This window comes from Piliocolobus tephrosceles, chromosome 1 (genome assembly GCF_002776525.5).
Source record: "Piliocolobus tephrosceles isolate RC106 chromosome 1, ASM277652v3, whole genome shotgun sequence".
Taxonomy (NCBI): Eukaryota; Metazoa; Chordata; class Mammalia; order Primates; family Cercopithecidae; genus Piliocolobus; species Piliocolobus tephrosceles.
In genome coordinates this window covers 136789124-136808854 of record NC_045434.1, presented here as the reverse complement: position 1 = coordinate 136808854, position 19731 = coordinate 136789124, and the positions used below count along the sequence as shown (strand labels likewise).

Here is a 19731-nt window from a genome sequence, read left to right as displayed (position 1 = left end):
CCAGCCTAGGCAACATGGTGAAACCCTGTCTCTACAAAAAATGCAAAAATTAGCTGGGCATGGTGGTGCATGCCTTAGTCTCAGTTGCTTGGAAAGCTGAGGTGGGAGGATGGCTTAAGCCTGGGAGGCAGAGGTTGCAGTGAGCCAAGATTGTATCACTGTACTCTAGCCTGGGTGACAAAGTGAGACCCTGTCTCAAAAATAACGTAATGTAACGTAACGTAACGTACGTAACGTAACACAACACAACACAATACAATACAATGTCATTAGATCTAAAGGGAGAGACAGACTCCAATACAATAATAGCTTTGAGACTTCAACACTCCACTCTCAGCAAAAGACAGAAAGTGAACAAAGAAACGTTAGATTTAAACTGCACTTTAGACTAAATGTACCAAACATCTGTGAAACATTTCATCCAACAGCGGCAGAATACACATTCTTCTTATCAGCACATGAAGAACATTCTTCAGGATAGATATTAGGCCCCAAACAGGTATCAGCAAATATTAAAAAATCAAAATCATAGCAGTTCTCTTCATAGACCATAATGGAATGAAACAAGAAATCAGCAATAAGAGAAATGTTGAAAACTACAAATACATGGAAATTAAACAACATGCTCCTGAATGAATACAGGGTCAATGAAGAAATTAAGAAAGAAATAAAAAAAATTCCAGAAACAAGTGAAAATGGAAACACAACTTACCAAAAACTAATGGGATACAGTAAAAGCATTGTTACAAGGGAAGTTTATACCAACAAATGCCAACATTAAAAAAGTAGAAAGATTTCAAAAAAAACAACCTAACGTTGCACCTTAAGGAACTAGAAAAGCAAGAACTAAACACAAAACTAGTAGAAGGAAAGAAACAATAAAGATCAAAACAGAATTAAATGAAATAGAGAGTTAAAAAAATAATACAAAGGAGCAATGAAACTAAAAGTTGGTTTTTTTTGAAAAAATAAAGAAAATTGATAAACTGCTAGACTAACCAAGAAGACAAGAGAGTGGATCCAAATAAGAGGAGGGAATTCTTCCTAACTCATTTTATGAGGCCAGGATTTACCCTGATACCAAAACTAGACAAAGACACAACAAAAAAGAAAACTACAGGCCAGTATCTGTGATGAACATAGACACAAAACTCCTCAACAAAATACTAGCAAACCAAATCCAACAGCATATCAAAAAGATATTACACCATGATCAAGTGGGATTTATCCCAAAGGCACAAGGATGTAAGGATGGTTCAACATACATAAATAAAAAAACATGATATACTGCATCAACAGAGTGAAGGACAAAAACTATATAATCAGTAGATGGGGTGTATTCTCCAACTCAGCTCCAATTAAAATCCTTATTCTTGTTTCTTGTTTTATATCATCTTTCCCTTGTATTTTTAGTTATGTTATTTTGCTGTACTTTATGTATCTTTGTAAGCTGTTTTTGTGAGGTGAGGTGTGATTATACAATGTCAAACAGTTCTTCTAAAAACATGTTTTTAAATTATCACACTATTACAAATGCATCTTGTAAAAGATTCAAATATGAAAAGTTAAAGCTCTATTGGACTTAATACAACTGCATACACTTGTCAAAACTCATTGAATTATCCATTTAAAATTGTAATTTTATTGTAAGGAAATTATGTCACAATAAAACTAATTTTTTTTTTTTTTTGGAGATGTAGTCTCGCTCTGTCGCCTAGGCTGGAGTGCAGTGGCACGATCTTGGCTCACTGCAACCTCCACCTCCTGGGTTCAAGCAATTCTCCTGCCTCAGCCTCCCGAGTAGCTGGGACTACAGGCACACACCACCATGCCCAGCTAATTTTTGTATTTTAGTAGAGATGAGGTTTCACCATATTGGCCAGGCTGGTCTTGAACTCCTGACCTTGTGATCCACCTGCCTTGGCCCCCCAAAGTGCTGGGATTACACGCATGAGCCACCACGCCCGGCCAATAAAATTTTTTCAAAAAGTTAAAGTCCTCTTTCCTCCGTAGTCTATCCGTATTTCAGCATTTCAGTAACTCTGAAAACCCTCCTAAAGTCTCCTGATGCAATTTCCTTTAAAAGACACACTCACTCAGAGCTCAGCCTTCAATGAAGAGAAAAGAGCTGCCAGTCCACACTTTTGCATTATCCTTCTGTGCAATCCACACCAGTCACCGAACTTCCAACTTTCATCAGCTTTGGTTGCTCTCCAGAGACCTTTCTCAAATTCTTTCTAACAAGCTTCAGGGATGGGACCGGACAAACTTCTTCCCCAAACAGAGATCTGGGTTTCCTTCCTCCTGCCACTCTTCCTTCTTGTAGAATTTAGTATCATGTATTTAGTATCATATCACAGGACTTCTGAGCTGGCAAGGAAGGCAGACTTTTCTCTATGTCTGAGGGACTGTGTGCCTAATGAGAATGAACATAATAAAAACTCACTGCAGATACAAGATATTTTAACATACATATGTTATCAACAGAGAGAAAAGCACTATATGGAAAATGTGATAAATGAAAATCTTTCATTCTGTAGGCATTTCTTTCTAAAAAGACAGCATTTTAGAGAAAGGTTAGCATTTCATAAAACTTGTATTTCAGTAATCTAGGGGAGTTATGGCTGATTTTCCTTCATATGAGAGCTATTTCTCTAACGTGCCAGGTATTTTACTCAATATGATATTATTCTGAATGATTTTAGGTGACATTTTCTGTTCAAGGACATAACAATTTAGGAATAGATTTTCTCTCCCTGCCCTCATGTAGGAACTGATATCTGGTGAACTCCAGACAGAGCCAGTGTTCTCACAGTATATGGATTACCTGCATCAGAATCACGCCATGGTTCCCAGTCTTGCTGAATCAGAATTTCTTGCTGTGAGCCCCAGGAATGGGATGTACATTTTAAATGTGTACTGTGTGTGATTTTTGGGTACATTAAAGTTTGAGGATCACCAACTTACACCATTCAAATTAATATGATCTGGCTGGGTGTGGTGGCTCATGCCTGTAATTCCAGCACTTTGGGAGGCTGAGGTGGGGGATCATTTGAGGTCAGGAGTTCAAGACCAGCCTGGCCAACATGGGGAAACCCCATCTCTACTAAAAAAAAAAAAAAAAAAGAAATAAGAAAATTAGCTGGGCATGGTGGCACGTGCCTGTAATCCCAGCTACTCAGGAGGCTGAAGAAGAATTGCTTGAACCCGGGAGGCGGAGGTTGCAGTTAGCTAAGATTGTGCCATTGTACTCCAGCCTGGGCGACAGAGCAAGACTCCGTCTCAAAAACAAAATATATATGTGTGTGTGTGTGTGTGTGTGTGTGTGTGTGTGTATGTGTGTATATATATGTGTGTGTGTATATATATATACGTGTGTGTATATATATATGATCTTCACACCTAACGTATTGTTACTGCTATTGATAATATGACTGGTAGTAGCTGAACTTTATTGAGTTCTTATCATTTGCCAGGGTGTGGATAAAAAAGAAATGAGTGGTTAGAAAACATACAAAAACTGTGATAGATTCAGCACTTTTCATTTAGCTCCTAAATTGTTTTCTGTTGTTGTTGTTTTTGGAACCCTATAACGGTGAGTCACCTCTGAGTATGTGGTCACAGGTTTAAACTTCGTCCCACTTCAGGACGAGATAAAGGGAATGGCTGTTGTAATCTATCTCCAAAGCTGCCTTTAACATTTGCAGACAGATAGTGTGGTGAGTAATATCGGGACCCAGCAGCAGCAACAGAACCATAATTGAGAAAATGAGATTTAGAAATATTCTTAAAGATTATTGGACAAATACAACATTTTGAAAGATGAAAACAGGGAAAAACAGTAAGTGATTTAAGAGCAGGGCAATGGTAGTGGGATGGTTTTGCAGGAGGGTGGTAGCAAATTTAATGTGTTTCTTTTGCATGTCAGTATTTCTAAGGATGATCCAAATTCTAGTATTGTGTCATGTAGTGGGGAAGTTTTCCCCAGAGGCTGCAGAATAATTCATGGTCAAAATGTCACTTCTAATTTAGTGTCTATGTTTCACCCTATGCTTTATTAACCTTCAGCCAAGCAATAGGATACTTATCAACACCTACGGCATTTAATACATGTGATTTCCACAGAGAAACAGTAACCTAAAACTCACAACCCTCCTCCTTTCAGCTCAACTGACATGTTCCCTAATCCCTTCAACACCAAAGGTACTGGTGTTGGCATGGCTGAGAGTATCACACAGGTCATGCTGTGATGTACGATCTCAGCCCATGAGACAGAAATCATCCTTTTTTTTCTTTGAATCTTTTGCCAGATCAATTCAGCCAAGAAACAATCTGACACTGCTACAGATGGAAGGCATGCAAATGTTTTTAAGGTGATTTTTTTGGTGGGCCTTGAGAGAGAGTAACACATGAAAATAAATGAAAAAGGGTAAAGGACAGACTCCAGACTTGAGTGAGCACTGATTCCACCGCTGCCAATGGAAACTGAAATGGAAGCCAACCAACCCCATTAGTGTCTTACAAGCTTAGGCATCAGATGCCTACCAGAGCTGCTGTCATATCTGAGTACTGCTCCATTCCCAAAATGTGAATCTAGGTCAGTGAAATCCAGCAATATTTGCCCACCAATTTTTGATGGTTTGTTACTTTGTGGATGAGGAGAGCTGAATTCATGGTGACAAGGAGAGTTTAAACTCTTTTCCAAAAAGTCTACGAAAGGCACGCCATTGTGGTAGTTATTTCTGAAGTCATTTTGTTCATCATTGTCCCCAGGGGCACAGAACAGGAATTCTGTAATTATCTGCCAAAGTGTTGATCTGGTCCCTTTTTCTCCCTCTAAAGCCCATCAGTCACAATGTTCTGTTACTTCTCTAAGTAGGCCTCACTTTCCGCACTGCCCTTTCCACTTTCACAGCTACTTTCCTAGTACAGATCCTCCACTCATTTATTCATAGACTGTGCTGTGCAATGGCATCAGCTAGTTTTATTACTCCTAATCTTTATTCCTGTTAAATCATTACAGGAACTGTTCCAGACGGATCTTTCTGAAAAAACACCTTCAGCTTCTACTCCTCTGCTAAAAAAAATCTGTGTTGTTCCCCACAGCCTACAGATAAGAAAACCCCAGTTTCATTGGCCAAGATCATTTGAAGCAGCCCCAACTTGTATCTCTGACCTTATCTCTCTCTGTTTCCCTGCATACAGCCCCCATTCCAGCCATTGTCTCTTGATTGTACTGTAGACACTCCCCCAGATTGTTCTGTTTGTAATAACCACCACTCTTCTGTGCCAACTATGGCTTATGTTCATTTAGTTGAACTCAGACTTGGAGTCTTGCTTCTGGTTGATCACACCCTCTCCAGAACTCCTACCACCTTTCCTAGGACCCTGAACTATTTATTAGGCACTTATGTTGTGTTGCACGGTGACAGTTTTTATCTTTTAATATTCTCTCTTGTTTCTCCAGCTAAATGGGAGCAGCCTTGAGGGCAGAGATCATTTCTCATCCGACTCAGTATCCCTGTGCTTGGGATAGTATCTTTCATATATTAATAGTTGCTGCTCAGTAAATCTTACCACTGTGATGTCTTTTCAATTGCTGTTTTAAAAGTCATTTTGCAGAAGAGACAGTAATAAGAGGTTTTGAAAATCTTAGCTACTTTTCCTATCAGAGTTTTATGTATGAATAAGAAAATTATGTTTTTTAGATATCCAACTGAATAGTTATATATGTAACTGAAGCTTCTTCTAAGAAAATGGAATGAAGTTGGAATCTTTCTGTGGTTTTCCTCAAACAGGCATAAAAACATTGCTAACCACAAACAGATACAAAGACAATCCGGCCGGGCGTGGTGGCTCACGCCTGTAATCCCACCACTTTGGGAGGCCGAGGTGGGTGGATCACGAGATCAGGAGATTGAGACCATCCTGGCCAACACGGTGAAACCCTGTCCCTACTAAAAGTACAAAAAATCAGCCAGGCGTGGTGGCAGGCACCTCTAGTCCCAGCTAGTCAGGAGGCTGAGGCAGGAGAATGGCGTGAACCCGAGAGGTGGAGCTTGCAGTGAGCCGAGATTGCGCCACTGAACTCCATCCTGGGCAACAGAGCCAAAAAAAAAAAACAAAAAAACGCCAAAAAACAGATGTTCCATCACTTCCAGGCACTGAAAGGACAACATCACATTAATAGATTCTACAGTGAGCCCACTCTAAAATAATCCTTACCGCTAGTGCTTTATAATTATATGGTTGCTACTTTTTGCCAAGTAGTTGTTCACTCCATCCTAGGTTTAAGACACAGTATTTCACCTTGACTGGCCATTATGAAATTTCCAATGGGAAGGAACAACACTTTCAATTCCCAGTGAGGCTGATTCAACTTTGTTTTTTCAAGAAGAGAACGAGTATAGGAGATGGGGGTCACACAGGGAGAGCTGGAGGCAAAGCCAGAATGCCAATCCATGAAATGGATTCTAAGTTCTCTGCTTTGTCCTCATGGGCATTTTGAACCTGTAGGCAATTATGCTTCTTTAGTAGAATCAACATATGATTATTTTAAAAAGTAAGGTATTCTCTAATATCAGTAATAGTGTGAAGTTTAACTTTTTTTCCCCCTTTTTGGCTATATCCTCACACAGTAAGATCAGGTCCTGTTGTTAGGTTTGTGTGTGTGTATGTGTGTGTGTGTGTGTTGGGGGAGGAGGTATGGAAACATGAGTCAAATGCACTTCCTGTTCTCAGAAAATAACATTAGTGATTTTGGTAACTTGGAATATTTTAATGAGGAATTTTAGCATGTCAAATAGATTAAATCATGGCATCCAAATTATTACCCAGTTAGGTATTATATTTCAAGTTTATACAATGTTGAATTCTGGGCAGGAAAAACCTAAGAAGTTTCTAGCTTTCTATGGCTTTCATTTGAATATTTTCTTTACTTTTGCTGATAACGTAATCGGGATATGTTATTTTGCACCTATATGACAAAAAAGTTGGCTTCTTCAGGTGCACATTATTCGGGATTCTAAGCTAGGTACTTTTGGAAGTTGCAGGTATCCTTGAAAGCAGTGGCTCTCAACTTGGTCTGTGCATTAGAATCACCTGTGGTGCTTTTAAAAAAAATGCAGATGCCTGGGTTCCATACCAGACTCAGAACATGAGCATTTTCTGAGATAAACCCAGGGTAGAGTGTTTTCAGAAAGCTACAAAGATGACTTTAAACCACTCTCTCACTAGGAACCACTAATTTAAGGTCACTTACAGACTTGTTCTTTCAGAAGCTAGAGTCTTGGATTGAAAGGCCCCTTATGAGGCTATGTGGCCAACCATCCAACAGATGATAACCCCTACAATATCCTATAGAGTCAGTTTAATACTTTTTGATGGTCTAGTATATAGTGGACAGGATGAACAGCACTGTTAAATATAATTTCTTCCTTTTCCCCTTTGACATTTTCTTGAAAGCCCAAAAGAAAAAAAAAAAAGCACATTATTCCCTTTCTCCTACTTGGTCAAGTTTGCCTTCTTCCTGCCTTGGGACTAATGCTAAAATTCAGCATGGCTGTTTTGGTGTCATAGCTTCAAATTATTTATTGGCTTATTATGCCAAAACATTTTATTTTGGCCACCCTAGCCTTGTTGGCATACAGCTCTGGGAATATTGTCAGATGAGGCCACTGCTGCCAGGAAAGGGAGTATAAACAGTTGTTACAAATTCAGAGGCTATTTGGTTTTGTGTTTTAATTTCTTAATACACGCATGGCAGATTTAAAAAATCATTGTTTTGTGGAGCTGGTGAATACAACAGCCAGATAATAAGACAAAATTAAACCTACAATGGGATTGTCAGTATGCCTTTCATAGCAGAGATCCAAAGTGGAAAATCTTGTGGCTACATACTATAATTCCCTGTGACAACAATAACTAAAAATGCGAAGTCTTTATTTTTCCATTTCAATCACCCTGCTGATATGAGTTAGTTCTCATTCTGTCTTTTGGGTTTTGCTAGTTGTCATTAAAGGAAATTCCAGGCAATAAAAAACATACAAAATCCAAACACATTAAGGGTTTTTCCATCTTCATTTTTATATGCATCTATAAAATAACATGGACATTTTTGGACATAAAAGCAATGCTGCAGCTGAGTCAAAACAAGAGGAAATACAGTCTGAGTGATCTCTATTATACAGTTAGTCATTCAAAAGAAAACCAGGCTGTGTGCTATGCAATTTAAATGAGGTACAAAGCAGCTCTTGTCTTCATTCAAGGAATCTTACAAACTCAGTTAGTTATTTCAGGAAGTAGATAAGAAACCTAAAAGACATTTCCATTGAGATGCATTGTGAGCCTTTTAATTTAAAATTACAAGTCTATTGAAAAACCACATACTGTATTTAAGCTCCATTTACATGACAAAGGCACAAAAAATGGAGTGGTGATCTCATAATTATTTTCTTACCACGTCCTTGTAGTATTTTTATTAAAAGTATTTTTAGGTAATAATTTATTGTGATACAAAAGAACAGAATTACTAATTTTAAAAAAGTCCACCAAAGAAAACTATAGCTGTATCCCATAAACATATACAAATGTAATATATGAAAAAAATGAAAACAAAAACAAGACAAAACAACAAAAAACTCCTCTCCCACGGGGTTAGGAAGGTGAGGATGCTCCTCCTGCTGCCCGGCCAGCAGATGGCACAGTCCCCCAGCTGGTCAGTGCTGCAGTCCCTCCCAGGTGGGGTCAGCAGCTTCCTCCTCTGAACAGCTTCAGGAAAGTTTTAGCTAAAGGTTACCACCTGCCCTGACTTCCCTCCCTTCTTTCCCTTCATCCTTCCTCCCCTCCCTCCCTTCATCTTTCCTTCCTTCTTTAAGAAAAATTTTTTTTCTCCAATTGACTGGAAGAGTGAATGCTACCAAGGAGGTCAAGTTAAAAATCATTACTGAGAATTACTGTGAGTCCCTCCTGAGGACAGATATTACAATCTATCCTCCTGTGAAGATACCATGTAATTAATCCAGGTTTTTGGAAAATAAGGCAATTTTGGGGATGGATCTAGAAAAAGAACAAGGTGAGATGTGGTATAGCTTTACTCTTTCTTATGTCTTTTTCCCCCTTACTTAAAAAAAATTAAAACCAGAGTAGTCTATGGAAAAGACAGGCATCATGTAGATGGTAAAGCAGGGGGTTAGGAGTTAGGCACACTTAGTTATTGGAGAATTATTTCTGTAAGTCAATCATAGCCTACTTCCAACAATGTAACATATATATTTTTCCTAAACTTTAAAAAATTAAAAAGTATAACATACAAAGTGTAATATATAAAGTATAACACACAAAGTGGCCCTCTGGACCATGACTGCCTCCCTTCTTCTTAAAATATTATTCTGACAGCTAACAGTAGAGAGTAGCTTTGCCTCTTGTTTAACTATGTGCATGAAAGACTAGAATATGTATTCTTTGGGGATTGGCTTCTTTTGTTCAAATTATGTTTTTGAGCAGCATTTCCAGCTTTGGAATAACTGGAGTTCTCATCTTAGAGAAGGCAAACATTCCTTCTGGAAGAGTACAAACAGGTCTAATGCCTGTGTGTGAATTAATTTGTCTTACATTGTGTTTTTTTTACATGTAGAGGGGTATGAAGGTGATGATGCAAAGTCGGGAGAAAAACTGTAGAAAATGCAGGTTGCTCTAAAAACTAATTTGGCTAAATAATAGTATTTCTAGGATCAGATTTGCTGTTAGATATCTAGCATTTGTTCAAACCAACCTAACTTCTAGTAACTTTGCCATATGGATGGTCAAATGCAGTAATAATGTCTTCCTTTCTTCTTTCACTAGATTGGTACCCTGTATTAAATGTTCTGGAGGCCAGGCGAGGTGGCTCACGCCTGTAATCCCAGCACTTTGGGAGGCCGAGGCAGGCAGATCACTTGAGGTCAGGAGTTTGAGACCAGCCTGGGCAACATGGTGAAACCCCATCTCTACTAAAAATACAAAAATTACCTGGGCGTGGTGCCTGTAATCCTAGTTACTCAGGAGGCTGAGGCAGGAGAATCTCTTGAACCTGGGAGGTGGAGACTGCAGTGAGCCAAGATCAAGCCACTGCTCTCCAGCCTAGGCAACAGAGTAAGAATCCATCTTAAACGAATGAATGAATGAGTGAACGAATGAATGAATGTGTTCTGGGCTTTTTGGCTGAGAATTGCTAAACTCTTCCTAGATGGATGATTTCATTTAAATATACAATGCACATACTATTAAATCTACTATAATCTCGACTGGCAAGATGATTATCTCCATAAGAATCTACTTCATTAACCAAGAGTAGATTGCAACCCATTACAAAGTATTTCAAATGCAATAAAACTACCCAGAAACCCTTGGGGCTCTCAGCTTTACCTAAATATGTAAGAAGTAGATTCTGAAGGAACCAAGTACTCAAAGAGCAGTGACAGAGGTGAGAAGTAATCAAGCTTTCAGTGTGTAGCACAGGAAGGCACAGTTCACCTCTGTTTAAGTAATATGTCCTTTAAAGAGATGCTCAAGTGGCCAGGGACTTCTCTACAGAGGAAAGAAGGTTTACAAGGGGAAAAATAAGTATCTAGTACCAAACTCACACCTTTCCTGAGACTGCTCAGATCCTGGATACCAGTAAAAAATGGAAAGTCAGGAGGTAGGTGGAGAGACACGGAAGGAGCAGACAAGCTCAGCTAGAATCAATCTATGGCAAAATAATTAGAAAAGGTTTTCTAAATAAAAAAGAAGATTCAGTATGGAGTGGGGTGGGCAACTGAGGCCAGGGGAATCAGGGTCCAGGAAACTTGTTTCTGGAACTGTAAGATCCCACTCAAAATGATTATTTCATCAGGTCTCAGTATTTTGAACTGTAAAACGGGAAAAACAAAACCAATCACACTTTTATCACTTGTAAGCGATATATTTGTATCTATTCATCTGTCTTCCTGCCTGTCTATAATAACATGGAGTATTTATATTTCTATGCTAGTAGTTAGCAATTAATAATTGCCCCCTTATTAATTTTATTGATGGTTATAATATAGAAACCAAACTGCTCTCAAATAAATAAAGCAGCTGAGTTCATCCAAACCTGAGTTTCACCAACCCATTTCCAACCTGTGACTATTTCCTTAGGCAGAGCTCATTATTCTCCAGATCAGTTTGTCCTCTTATTTTCACTTCAAGGTAACAGGATGTTTTTGATGCTAGAAACATGGCAGGTGGGCAGTCACCAAATCCACAGGCCTGTGGTTTAGGCAGTACATTTGCTGATGGAAAATGCAATCTCCAACGAATGCCTTTCTAGCTACTGAGGATTATTTATAGGTTCTGACAAGTAGAAAAGGAACATCATTATTAACACTAACTCGAATGAACTCTACAGGGAGGAGGACTATAAAGTCTTCATAGGATGTCCTTAAGAGATGTGGTCTGAGAGAATCTGACCATGGGAAGGGAAAGATGAAGAGAGAAATAGGAGTGAGTTGCCAAGCCATGCAATAAGAGTTAGGGCTTGGGTTTTTTTTTTTTTCCCTAGGTCATCAGTGGTCCTCTTTTCTGACTGCAGGGTCTTCCTTTTCCAATGTTGGTCCAACATCTCTGAAACAATGCAGGGCTTTCTCCTCAAAGACCTGCTGGGACCCAGATTGCCCCCTCCCGGTGATAATCTTGTCTTCCTCACTGTTAAGTTCCTACTTCCTCAGACCTCACCTGCCCCTTCCACTTGTACCTCTAGAAACCCACTAGAAACTCCTTTATGAGTTGAGTTGGTTTGCTCACATCTCTTGAATGTGCTTTGCTCAGTCTTTGTTTATGCCATGTCCCCACCTGTAATTTTCTCTCATTGAATTCTACCCTGTCAAATGCCATCCATCCCTCAAGACTCACATCTAGTCTCATTTTCTCTACAAAGCTTTCTCTGAATATCTAGGCCTCAGGGAGCTCCTCCTTTTCCTCTGAACTTTGAAGAGCAGTTAGGGCCTGTATCATATAACGTAGTGCTAATTAGTCATATTTGATTACCTTTTATTTTGTTATGTGTTAGTCTCCCTAGACTATTTGAGTTAGAGACCTACTGAGGTAGGGACCAAACGATTTGAGTTAGGGACCTAGTCTACCCAGAATGGCAGAAGGGGCCACTTTTTCTAGTTGGTCCACCCAGAAGGAGTTCTTTCTGCTAATTCACACAAATGCAAGGTATAGATCAGCTTAAACCCTCTCATCTTATAATCGATCTCAGACATATGCAGACCAGCCTTGCTACCATGGATAGATACCACAGTCCCTAAGGAGAAAAATCATCTTCCTAGACCTCCTGAGTGACACCATTTATCAAATGTTTTCTTTCAAGACACCAGCTTTTTTTATATACAGGAAGTTGACATGAACTTCCAGATGGAACAGAACAAAAGACATTCTCTAAAGTAAACGAACAAAAGCCACCACGATAAAAATCAAATTCTGAGACAGATTGTTCAGCAACAATTAATAAAAGCCTTAGAAACAGAATCAAAGATACAGTTTGGGAAGAGGCGGAAGAAAGGCCAGGTGACCTAGCTGAAAGAGTGGCAGATAATACAGAGGGGAGATTTAGCTCAAGGCAATGATTGCTTCCCAGCCAAACAACCACGCTTGGCACTGAGGTAGAAGAGAAAAAACCTGAAAGAGCCTCAGGGCCCACAGATTTGCTGTCTAAAAGGAACTTCCGGCTTTGGCCCTTTAATAAGTCATGCATGCTGGTATGCAGGACCAGCTGAGAGGAAGGGGCTGCAGTCCTGACCACCATTTAGTATTAGCACTATGACCTGGGGCAAGTCACTTGATCTAGTTTTCTCATCTGCAAAATGGACATAATATCACCTCTCTCATTCATTTATTCATCCCTTCATCAGACGTTTATTAAGGGCCCACTGTGGGCCAAGTGCAAAGGAGCATAATGATGAGCAAAACAGACACAGTCTTTATCCTTATTGGGTGTCCATATCATCTCACGGAGTTGAAGTTACAGAGAAGGAAAGGGAAAGCACTGCACTGTAACAGAAGGTCATCTTCTTTATCAATGACTTCCACTTTTGATTTAGCTGTGTGACCTGGGCAAGTCTAATTTTTTTCTGGCAAGTCTACTATCTATAAAATGAGGAAATTTCCTGTCTTAAAGTGTTATTATTCCAAATGCAAATGAAGAAATTAAGCTTTTTAGGTACTTCTGAATCATGGCTTTCTAAAAGATTATTATGAAATAGTCCAGATGCAACAAAAGGATGAGAATAATATAACAAACCCTGTGTACCAACTCCCCAACTTAAGTGAGAAAACATTACAAGGAGCTCTATCTGGTGGCATGCCCTCTTTTCCCCTGAGGGATAATGGTGATGAGTTTGGTGTTTATTATTTTGAATCATGGCCTTTTTTAGGAAATCTGGTATGTAACTAAAAACAGTTCACCAGTGAAGAATTCTTCCTACACTTAGGTGTTCCTGGCTTCTGAATGAATGTGAGGTCACAATAGTGCACATCACAGAAGCTCAAATACCTGCCTGTTCTCTCTCTGCCAATCCTGCTTGTTACTCCCCCTGCAGAGAGAATGTGAAAAACCCTGTGGCAGGCACCCCCACTGCATTTAGAAGGAGCACAGTTTTGTATTTACCTTAAGGGCCTTCTGTGCAGATTCACTAGACCCAATTGCGATCAGGTTAGGCCCAGCCATGCTGCAGAAACTCTTCAAATGCAAGCCATCTGCCACCGGCACTGTGGAGACTGCATAGTCCTACATGGACAATAGAAAAACAAGCAGTTTAGTATTGCAGAATAATTCTAAAACTGATTAAAAACTTCCCTGAACTACACCTACTCCTTGAAGGCTGTCAGGGACCTTGAATATTTGGAAGAAAAACTGGGACCCACAGGTTTGGATATTGCTAGTTAAAAGAAGAGAGCAGAGTCACCAGATGTGTGACTGCTGCAACATCGTTGCTGGCTGTTTGATCTATGGAGTGGGCTACTCTGGGAGGGTGTATTTGAATATCCTGTGTAAACAGTAGCTCAGCTGGAGACTCACATCTTCATGGGGAATGGAGCATCTTGAGAGTTATATCCCTTCCTATGCAGTACAGAGAGCCAACCTATTAATAATCAATAAAGGGACCTTAAGAGGATGTATGTGCAACACCTAGCACGGTTTCCAGCACACAGAAGGCACTCAACCACAGGGGACCCCTGATTCCAATCTAAAAAAATCTGTATTTCATAACAGAGTCCATTGGGTTTCCAGATTTTTTTTTTTTTTTTTTTTTTTTTTTTTGAGACAGGGCCTTGCCATGTTGCCCAGGCTGGTTTGGAACTCCTGGGCTCACGCAATCCTCCTGTCTTGGCCTCCCAAAGTGCTGGGATTACAGGCGTGAGCCATCACACCTGGCCTTCCAGATTTTTTTTTTTAAGTTGTTGATTATTCCAGGAACATCTGCCAGGTGGCTGTATAATTATACACTGGAAGAAGACAGAAGATGCTCATGCTAACTTTGTTGTTCTTGTGGTAGCCCAATGAAGCCAAATTATTGAGGAATTTGAATTTTATAGCTTATAAAACTTCTAGTAAATGTACAAATATTATGAATTATTGTACAAAGCCTGTGAAGCATAAACACCATTACTCATGATGTTGATTCAATGGGTCTATGATTATTTATTAAGTAATTACTTTGTGCCAGGCATAAACTACCTTTTACCTACCTTAAAAGTATCAGCCAAGATTTCAGCACCTCGTTGATTCGTCCTTTTGGAAAGGCCCACGAAAAATTCTCTGCCTATAATAGATGTCATGGAACATAGTGAGCGGGTGGCACCAGGGACTGTACATCATTTCTTTTATCTATAAATAATGACTTTAAAGCATCACATAGTTTTCTCTTACCACAGAGGACAGCTTCACTAAAGAGACGACAAAAAATGATTTCAAACTACTGCCCTTAAGAATAAACTTTTTCAAATTCATAAGAGTAGAAAGTAGGATGGTGGTTTCTAGGAGCCATGGGGAAGGGTAAATGGGGAGTTATGGTTTAATGGATAGGAAGTTTCAGTTTGGGAAGATGAAAAAGTTCTGGAGATGCGTGGTGGTGATGGTTGCCTAACACTGAATGTTCATGCCTCTGAACTGTACATTTAAAAATGGTTAAAATGGTAAATTTTATGTTATGTATATTTTACCACAATAAGGAGTGAAATTTTTATTTAGGCAATAATACAATTAAACACATTGGTAATCTCTGATCAGAAATTAAGTAATAGCAATGACAATTTAACAGTACAACAGTTCCTCAAATAACATCAATTTGCTCAACTTTTATCAGGAAAAAGAAAAAATCGATTCTGGGCTGGGGCCATGGTCTGCATGGAGGTTGTACATTCTCTCTAGGCCTGCATGGGTTTCCTCCCACACCCCAGAGCTGTGCACAGCAGGTGAATTTTCACGTTTACAGGGTCCCAGTCTGAGCAAGTGTGGGTGTGTGGGTGTGCCGTGATGGGACGGTGTCCTGTCCAGGGCGGGTTGCCACCTTGCACCCTGAGCTTCCAGTATAGCCTCTAGCCACCCTCGATGACCCTGAACTGGAAGAAGTGGGTTAGAAAATGAATGGATACAAATGATTGTAATAAAGTATCCAATAATCATACAAATGTACAACAATAAACAATGTTGTAGGACAGTGCTCAATGAGCCCACCATATTTGTGATTATTTTGAGTTGTGTGGTGGGAGGAGGGGCTCCTTACAATTTTAGCTTGGCAAACATTTATTCCCTGATTTAACCCACCACCACCACAACTGCTGTCACTCACTAATTGACCAAAAATTGGGCAATTATCTTGTTTTTATTAATTTAAAAAAATGTGCATATGGCTGACATTTATTTCAATGTTTAATATTATAAGTGGTTTGGGTCTTGATTTAGAAGCTGGGTGATATTTTTGTGACTAGAAATATGCCAGAGGAACTTAACTCTTGTTTATATTAGCCTATGGTAAAAATGGTTTTGTTGTATCTCACTTCACTTAAAAGTCACAGTTTCCACGAACCTATCAACATTGTTAAGTGAGAATTTACTATACTACCTTTTTTTTTTTTTCACTAAAAGAACAATATTAGACATTGTTGATAAATTCGGATTCTTTTCTTATAAAATGATCATGTGAGGCCTGAGGAAACACTCTGGGGAAAGTGAGTTAAGTGCTGACTGGTCTTCAGGTCTGACCTCTAAGAGCCCTGTCTTTGAAACTATACATCCATATGGTTGAAATCAAAACATCAAAAGATACCTATGTACTAAATACAACATTTTTGCAGGATGAAACTGCCTTCTTATTTGACTTTTCTGAAATTCAGCAGCTTTTCTACTCAGAAGCCAAAGCACTAGATAAAAATGGTCTCTTAGTTATAGGTAAATAATTACAGTATGGAGTTAGGCAATATATAAATATGGGAATTCTCATCTTCCCTTTATTTACGGAAATCCCACATAATATGTGGAAAAGATAGTCAAAGAGAAATTAGTATCTTTTTGCCCCAGAGTATTATGGTAAAGTATAAGAAGAGTAGCCATGCAGAAAGAATTGCTCGATAGATTTTATAAACATTATAACTTTAATCTTCATAATGTCCTTATAAAAGGGCACATGACATAGGTCAGGTGATGTTATGACAATATCCAAGGGCTTATGTTGTTGGCAGACACAGGAATCTTTTGGGCACACTGACAGTTTTTTGGGTAATGGTATGATTGTGTTGACCCTTAAGAAAACTCACTATATAAAGATCAAAGTTTAACTCAGGGAGGGGTATTTTACTTGAGAAAAGTATTATGTACTTTATTAAATAGCTACAATGAAAAAATATCAAGTTTCCTTAATTCTTTCAAGATAAAAATAGGTTTATAAATTAATTTATTTATAACTTTCAAGAAAATCTTTTAAGAAAAACATAATACTCTGAGGCAAAAAAAAAAGATACTGATTTCTCTCTGAATATGTTTTCCCACATTTCATGTGGAATTCTTTTCCAAGAAACAAAGGGAGGATGAAAATTTCCACATTTATGTATATAACAAATTTTTAGGGTGGAATGCATACCATTTCCATTTTAAAAGACTAAGATGTTCAAAGGCTAAGATGTGATGGGAAAGTACAAAGAGAAGGATGCTGCTTATCTCTTCAAAGTAAGTTGGACCTCTGTCTCTGGCAGTAAGCTGGATGAGATCTCCTAAATAATCTTCCTGATGGAAACAACTAAAATACCGAAATGGACATCTAAATTTGTTTTGATGTCTTTTGTGTCATTTTCTTCTATGCCAATTCACATTTTTGTTTTTCCCCTTCCTGTCTCAGTCATTTATAGAAGAAACCAGGCCATTTTCCTACTGACTATCCTACATTCTTGCTTTGACTGGTTGCTTCCTCTTATAACTTAGCATTTAAATTTTTCCCTTATCCTTTGTATTTTCAGTAAGCAGGCATTAATTAGATGCTCATTCATATATCTTTTAACAGGACTACTGTGGGTTCAAGTGGCATCAGCCTGATTCCCTCATTATAAAGTTTCCTGTCAAGCTTTCACATAACAGTTTTAATATCTTTTGTTGATCATCACACAGATCCATTATTTTTACTAGGAATCTGCATTTACTGGCTGCAACTCTAAAAAGAAAATCTCTCCTCAAGTATTTGGTATACTTGAAATAAAATTCATAAAGGAAAGAAAAGCTAAATGCTTGAGTCTTTCTTTTACATATAAATTATTAGAGTTATGAGTTAGTGTTCTAGCAACTTGCAATAATGACCAATAAGTTTTTTTTTAAAAAACATTACCTTTGAATGCATCAAAGATGAAATCACAGTAGAAATTAGAAAACATTTAAAAAAACTAAATAACAAAAATATCCATATCAAAATAAGAAGGAGTCTGCTAAAGTAGTACTTGGAGGCCAAGTTACATAGCCTTAAAAGCTTACATTAGAGAAGATGAAAGGCTAAAATTAATGAGATAAAATTCCAACTTGAGATGTAGAAAAAAAGATAATAGAATAAAAAGAAAGAATTGTGAAGGAAGGAAATATAGAAACAGAAAAGAAACATTCAAGAGAAAGAGTTCAACCAAGCCAATAGCTGGTCCTTTGAAAAGATTAATAAAATTAGGAAACCTTCTGGCAAAGAAAGAAAGAAGGCATAAATTAACATTACCAATGAAAAGATAATATAGCTATAGTTATGAAGCTTAAACAGATATTAGAAAATATAAATAACTTTAAACCCAACATTTTGAAAAATTAAAATAGATAAAATCTTAGAAAATGGAACTCATCAAAACTGATTCAGGAAAATCTAAATTGTCACATAATCATTAATCGACTAAATCAGTTTAAAATTTCTCCATAAAGAAGGCACAAGAGCCTGTTTCCAAAGTTTAAGGAATACATAATTCAAATAGTACTGATTCCAGAGAATAGAAAAAGAGGAAATATTCCTTAATACGCTCTATGAGGCTAACATAACTCTTTTACCAAAACCAGACAAAGATAACAAGAAATATAAATTTTAGGCCACAAAAACAATAGTCATAACAAAAGATTATCAAACTAAATTTAACACTGTGTTAAAAAGAGAATAAATCATGATCAAATTTGATTTAATGCTGGGGTTGCAAGACTGGTCAAATATCAGAAAATGAATTAATGAAATTAACCACATTAACAGATTCAAGAAGAAAATCATATAATCATTTCAGTGATGCAAAAAAGAGTTTACTCTATCACCTGAAATTCATTTCCAGGTGTTTACTTTAGTGAAACTCTTGTATATGTTCCCAGGAGACACACAAGAATGTACATAGAAACACTGAAGATAATCGACAAAAACTGCAAAACATCCAAAAACACATCAGCAGTAAAATTAATCATACATTATGGTGTATTCTTATCACAGGGAACTACCCAACATTGAAAATGAACTATAGCAGCACACATCAACTTAGATCAAAAGTAGAAAAATCACCTAAGAGTTCATATAATGTGACTCTAATAAAGGTATCTTGTAGCTTTATACAACTACAAGACAAAACTAAAACAACATACACTTTAGGAATACATGCATGGAGGCAAAACTCAAAGAACAACAAAGCAATAATTAACACAAAATTCAAGACAGTGGTTACTTGAGGCTGGGGGAGAGGCTGGTTGTCACTGGGGACCCCACAGGGGCATCTATGGTCCTGGCAATGTTCTATTTCTTAAGTCAGGAGGTGGACACCCAGGTGTTTATTATTGATCTTTAAACTATACATAAACATTTTATAACTCTTTTTAAATGTATTCTGTATTTCACAAAAATAAATAAAAGTAGAGGTAAGTAGCTGTCTTTTTAAGAGAAATGGGATTGAAACAATTTTTGCCAGTAGCTGCTTGCTTGACTGACAGATTTCCCAGCAGGAATAGGATTTGGAAAGCAGCTTTCCTTCTGTCCGTTTCCTGATTAATTATTAATGAGGCTTTGAATTACAGAGGAAAGAGGACACAGAGCACATAGAAAATGTTACAGACCTTATTTCTTATCTAACTCTTCCTAATCCAAAAATTGAGTGGTAATGGTTGCACAACACTATGAATGTAATTAATGCCACTTGAATTGTACACTTAATAATGGTTAAAATGGCAAATGTTATGTATGT

General features: G+C 38.0%; 1 protein-coding gene and 1 long non-coding RNA gene across 5 annotated transcripts in view; one reads left to right on the top strand and one right to left on the bottom strand.

The window, feature by feature from the left end:
* Window positions 1-19731, bottom strand: part of DDAH1 (dimethylarginine dimethylaminohydrolase 1) — a 256618-nt gene that overhangs the window by 17277 nt on the left and 219610 nt on the right. For all 4 annotated transcript variants that reach the window (XM_023208428.2, XM_023208409.3, XM_023208438.2 and 1 more), the window contains 2 exons: window positions 14752-14825; window positions 13670-13789 (listed from right to left, as the gene is read on the bottom strand). In XM_023208428.2, coding sequence (XP_023064196.1) covers window positions 13670-13789; window positions 14752-14825 — 194 coding nt within the window. The remainder of the gene's footprint in view (window positions 1-13669; window positions 13790-14751; window positions 14826-19731) is intronic.
* The window catches only part of LOC111540241, a 125452-nt gene that overhangs the window by 59880 nt on the left and 45841 nt on the right, over window positions 1-19731 (top strand). The gene's annotated exons all lie outside the window — the stretch shown is intronic.